Genomic DNA, 6,103 nt, shown 5'->3' with positions numbered 1-6,103 from the left:
ACAGATATGCCCGCCTTGCACTTGAGTCCTCTCGACAGTTAGCCATGCAGGGAGATACAGCATGCTGGTATAGGGAGATAGCATCATGGTTTCGAGCGCATGGGTTCAGCATAGACAGATTGCCTCCCTTCCAGTACTCACTATAGATGCACCCTCTCTGACTCTTACACAGTCCAAGATCACCAGGCTCATCCGCCAGGACTTGACTCAACTAGACACCAAGAGGACATGGATACAGCCAGCACAGGAGCTGGGCACAAAGATGGCTTTCTACAAAGAGCATCTCCTCCAGCTTACGGTTGATGGTTTTGTGACGAGGCCCAGATACATGGACACCCACTTGTCTCATGGGATACGATGTGCTATCGGCCAGATACGTACATCTTCACACCAGCTGCGGATCGAGACTGGGAGATACAGCGGAGTACCAGCAGGGGCCAGGACATGCCCCCTGTGTGACATCGAGCCTGAGACAGAGTTGCACTACACATGCCATTGCCCCGTCTACTACGAGATACGAGGCCACTTCCATTGCTTGTTCAGAGAGGGCTTTGGACCATTCTCCATAGTCATGCAGTACGAGGATCAGAGATGCTTGGGTTTGTTTTTGCTCGAGCTACGTAGACACAGAGAGAGCCTGATGAGAGGAGAGGCTAGCCAGTCCCAGAGACAGATCACAGATTTCTTTAGAGCTGCCACTGGACACCCGTAGGAGTTATTAATAAGAAAACCTCGTCGTCTCACACCAGAGGCACACTGATCGACCGAGCGACTGAGGTGGGAAGATCCAGACACCCACGACTGCGGAGGACTACACAGCATCAACAGAGGCTGCAACAGAGGATTCGGATCACTTTGGCTCGACATGCACGACGCCCGGTCAAACTACTGACCATGGAGGAGATTGATGAGATCCACCAACGTCTGATGCTGGATCTCTTGTGATCTAGCTATCCCAGATAGCTGCTTAGTTCACACCTAGTAGTTTAGGATTCCATAGTATTTTATTGTGACATTTGTCATTTCATTTTTGTCATTGTTGTCATCTTGTTACTCTGACTCTGACTTTGTATCAGATCCACCACATTGTAACTTTCTGGTCTCATAGTTCTCTTTGGCCTTTTGAAGACGTTAATACAACATTTCATTTCATTTCTCGTATCCTCCCCATTGCTCTACGTTTCCGGATCGTCAACTTTGACATTTTCCTATGTCTAAGTTGACATTTTCCTATGTCTGTAGATCCAAGCACTAATGCTAGTAGTCACCACCTGAACATCTCTTGCTATGTCTGTCATAAGCTGACGTCTTCTTTGTATAAAGCTTTCCTTTCCACAGCCAGCTGGACAAGCTACTCTTGTATCATTTCCACTTCTTCCTCTACGTAGGGAGGTGCAGACAAGGTAAAAGAAAGAAGCTGAAGAGACATATGCCTCCAGGACAGGGCTGCATAAATCTGCCCAAGACAGGACAGGACCTGCCACAGTCCCAAGTGAAACAACTCTACCAAGAGATTATGCTTTGTATATTCCACGACTAACTAGTGGCACACACCACCACGACAGCAGCAAGCTGTACCAACACACACCAAGAAGCTCATCCCATACTGAAGATCTTCGCAGGATTGCTTGTCACCTCAGTGTCAATACAATTTTCTTTTGGCCTGTTTAATGTTTCACTTCTCTCAAAATCAAATACATCTACATTGGGCTTGGAGTTGATCAAGCCCATTTGACAGAACTCTTTGGGGGGTGATCCTGTGGATGATGATTCAACAAGACCTTTGCAAGTTCCTTGTCATTAGTTCCTTGATTGCGTTCTCTTGGTCCTGTTCCTGCATGAGACCAATGTTAGGGTCTGTTTCCTATCATTTCTTTCTTTGGTTTCTTTTTCATGACTTGCTCATCAGCGAACTTAGCTTTCTTTTTCCTTCGTAATTCACCTTCCTTTGTAGTATTTAGCTTGAGAACATTCGGCAGTTCCTTGATATAGAAAGGAACACTGTTGCTTTCATTGCGCATCTTCAATGTTTTCTCTCCTGACACACCTTCTGAACAAGGGGGCTCCTTTCTTCGCTTCTTTTTTTTCTTCCTACACGCGTCGTGTTGCTCCTGACTGTGTTAGTCTCTCCTGCAGAAACAATTCCCCTCGCATGGTTTCACAGCCTCTTTTCGAGCTGACTTCAATGCACTTCTCACTACTCTTCTTGGCCAAAGGGGGATCGACCAAAACCTTTTTGAGTGCCACAGTTTCATCACCTGCAAAAGAGGATACTTCACAGTTCTGTTCATCAACATTCAGCACAGTTGCATTTTGTTTCTGCATTTCCTTAGGATCGGCATCGACAGTTCATAATTGAGTTGGAGCATGCTCTTCTAGCAGGTGACAGCTCTCTCCTCCCTTTAATGTTGCATAATTCGTCAGGTTTTCCAACAAAACGGCAATCTCTTCAGCTTTTCTGCGATCTGCAATCCCTTGAATATCTAGGCCAACAAACCTGCAGCCCTCTAGCACTGACACCTTGTCTACCTCGAGTACCTTTTTCCTTTGCGTTTCTCCTTCTTTTGAACTATCATGTCATGATTACCACCTGCATGGGCAATTTCATGCAACTTCCCATGGCACTCCTCATTACGAGCACCCAAAGTTTGGTGTCATCGCCTGCATAATTCATTTAAATATTTAAACTTTTAGAAAACGGATCCAGCGCTACATCACAAGGCTTTGGATTCAAGGTTCCCACACATGCAAGATTTGCAGTGCCATTGTTCCCATCTATGGAAGTCGTAGTTCTCATATCTTCATGCAAGGGCAACTCAGAAAGGCTTCTTTTTAGCTTTTGTAAAATCCGAGCTCATCAGTCACAGGTACCACCGGAGAGGAGGTGAAACTCTTAATCAGATCCCCCACTCTAGGCTGTCCTTGGCGAGTAATCAAGCTAGAAGGTGGTAGTGATCCCAAATTAATCAGAGTGCCCTCACCATTCAATCCACCTCAAACACACTCAAATGACGCAGAAATATTGGAATGGCTGGCAGCAACTGAAGCACTCACTTGCTATGGGGTCACCAGTGCAACCTCTACCAGACAAGTCTGACCCTTCTAATCTAGAGCTCAAGAGCCTAGTAGATCCAAGTACCATTACTTACTGTAAGCTAGACACCAACCCTCCCACTCAAGTGCCTAAGCGGCTACAAGCCTCAAATACTATCAGCCTCACTTCTCTGAGAGCAAGCCTTAGTTCTCAGAAGCAGATGGATTTGGATACCTCTATGTTCACTATATCCCAATGCAGATATGTCATTAAGGGCTGCCACTATGCCTTTCTCATCTATCAACATCTGGCCCTTCCCCTAAAGTCCCAACCAAGGCATCAAACACTGCTAGATGTTGATATTCTTATCCTAAACAAACCCTGGACTGGATCACCATCCAAAGGCACTTGCGGCTGGGCATCATAAGTGGCCTCTCAGAGAAATCTTTCCATGGGAAAACTATGTTGTTACAATGCATAGGCTACGTTGTCAAAAGTCTTATAGTATCCTACTAATTGAAGGCCCATGCAGCAAGCCAACCCCCGCCCAAGTAAGGGCAGGGGTCCTGGCTACCTGGTATCTTGTCAGCTGTCCTTTTCACCAGCAAATAAACTGATGATGGTTGGCTTCCACGTCTGTGCACCCTAGCTGGGGCGGGCGCTGTGTAAGCAGCCTAAGTTCCCAATCACATAAGCACACCAACTTATATTGCAATTTAGATACTAGAAGAAAGAAATGATAAATGTGGATTAGCTGCAATCATCTTTGAAAATCAGGGAACCAAAATCCAAATGACCATGGCTTCATGATAAGGGGTAAAATAACAGACAAACTTGACGACACAACGATCCCACAACTATGTAAATATACCTATCCCAATGCTTAGGAGAAACGAACAGCGATTGGGTAATTTCTAAGCTGTAGGTACGTCAAAGCCAAATTATAGTGATCATTTCACATGCACTTACAAAGGAAAAGCCTCAAAAGCCTACTCCAAACCCACATCCAGAATGTGCGAGAAATCCCCGTGAGCAAGCATAAGGATTCAGACATTTTGCTGATCAATAATTTGAAACCAGAACTGTTCATGATACAAAAAGAGAACGATCATTCCCATCCAGCTCTTACTCTCAAAGCAGACTTCATGCCAAATGAGATGCAGACTACAATGTCATGCTATCATACAATTTGTGAAACCTTCAAAAAGGCTTGCACAATTACTGATTTCATGAGTAAGTGAGGCCCTGCTTCTCTATCCAAGCAAGAACATGCTCTAAAAAAGTCCGATTATGAGGGCGATCTTTTCTGCGAACATATGTCAAGGCTTCCTTTTCAGTGTAGCAGGGAATGTGAGGAGCACGATCTGCCATGCGAAGCCCATAATCAGCACAGGCAAAATAAGCTTCAGCAGGCATGTACCCAGAAACCTCATTAGAAGACGACATTGAGTCTATTTCATCAGGTTCAGGAGGTTCCATGTACATTCTACAAGATGATAAGGGCCCCGCAAGAGTGCAGCATGATGCCGCATCATCCATAGCCCCATTACTTTGATCCACATCATTCTGATTTGTTTCCATATCAGTTTCTGCAACCCCATTCCTTGGATGGGTATCAGCATCAAGCAATGGGGAGATTATCCGAACATAAATTGGGCAGCGCTCATAATGACCTTTACCAACACCCTCGAGCTCATCAAGTCTGGATATGGCCAACGAGTCGACTTGATAGAGCTCCCCGCGCACGTGATGACCAGAAGGGGATGGTGAGTGAAGTAAAAAGGGCACCTGGAAGGGGCCACAGACAAGGGGGAAGCGCCGCTTCGTGAGAGCATATCCTAGGAAATGTGCATGTGACCCGGCCATGAGCTCCTCCATGAGCCAGTGGTTGCCAAAGCCACGCTTGAGGGTACCATAGACAAATGCGAGGCGAGTAGAGGAGGGGGCCGATCCATTGTCACAGGAAACGCGCAGAGGAGCAGGGATCGAGCTCTCTGTGGATGGGCCCTTGTTCATCGCTTGTTGGGCTGCTGCTGCTGCCTCGTGGGCGATGGTGCCCTCCATGCTGCACACGGCGCCTTGAAAGCTTCTCTCGGGACACAAGCGCCTGGCCTCATCAAGCACGGGCTTGGCGCTTAAGGGCAAGAATCCCGCAATTGTCATTTCTGACCCTCTGCGTTTCTGAAGCGACAATGGAGGCAGGCAAGAAAGAGACAGAGGTTCGGGGAGGAGAGTCCTTTGTGCAAATGGAAAGGTACACGAGATAGAGATAAGATTTCTATATAGAGGCGTGTGAGCGATGTCCAACTGGCACTGACCAAAATTGTATGGCTTTCAGAACCTCTTGTAGACTTGTCGTCGTATGACACCGAAAGCAAAAAAAAACTCATCTCTTTGAAAGGGTTCACACGGAAAGTGAGACCCAAAAAAGCTAGCGTGGCTCCAAGATTCCAAACACCAGGGGATAGTAGGACTGAGGACATAGTTTACTGCTGTGACAACAAAATTTTTGCAGCACGCCGCCCAGTGACCAAAGTGTGAGAGAGAAGCTTTTGCGGAAATTATCAAAGCTATGTGTGTTCGACGGCTTTGGCGGCAGTTTCCAAAGCTGAAGGGCTAGAGGCCGCTAGACTAAGGACTACATATAATGCGCTTCATCCTTCCAAGTTAAATTTGTTTGCGAACATAAGGTGTGCTAACGCTAGCCTTGCGAGGTGAGTGGATGGCGAAGCCATTAGAGCTTTGAGGACAAGCCAACCATCATAGTCAAGAGAGATGGAGAGAGCACACGAGCTTTGCAGCAAGGATGATAATGTACCAATATGGGAGGATGGTGAGGTGAGCATAAACCAAAAGGGGATAAGCTGCCATTTCTTCGTGCCATCACGAATGAATGGGTAACAAGATGAAGTGTTCTTGAGGTATCTAAACTTAAAGTATAACAACAATGTGTGTTCAAAGGGCCATGTGTCGTTAAATGCCACCTCCAACAATTCAATCAATTTTTGAGTGAAGGTGGTGGGGTGAGATTTTTGTTTGGGCCCATGCCAAAGGAGCTTGCTCTACAAT

At 46.3% G+C, this 6,103-nt stretch overlaps 1 protein-coding gene across 1 annotated transcript; it reads right to left on the bottom strand.

The window, feature by feature from the left end:
* Positions 1-4,065: 4,065 nt before the first annotated feature.
* Positions 4,066-5,279, bottom strand: LOC147432924 (putative gamma-glutamylcyclotransferase At3g02910). Its single transcript, XM_086492670.1, has one exon. It carries the CDS (start codon positions 5,195-5,197, stop codon positions 4,262-4,264), a length of 936 nt encoding a protein of 311 aa, XP_086348796.1. The 5' UTR covers positions 5,198-5,279; the 3' UTR covers positions 4,066-4,261.
* Positions 5,280-6,103: the final 824 nt, after the last annotated feature.

The sequence above is a fragment of the Adiantum capillus-veneris genome, chromosome 20 (genome assembly GCF_014529385.1).
Source record: "Adiantum capillus-veneris isolate H3 chromosome 20, ASM1452938v2, whole genome shotgun sequence".
NCBI classification, from domain to species: Eukaryota; Viridiplantae; Streptophyta; class Polypodiopsida; order Polypodiales; family Pteridaceae; genus Adiantum; species Adiantum capillus-veneris.
Note: the sequence above shows the minus strand (reverse complement) of the source record. Positions and strands in the feature narration are given on the sequence as shown.

Excerpts from the sequence above, each read along its gene's own strand:
- LOC147432924 (XM_086492670.1), bottom strand. The coding sequence starts at position 5,197 with ATGACAATTGCGGGATTCTTGCCCTTAAGCGCCAAGCCCGTGCTTGAT.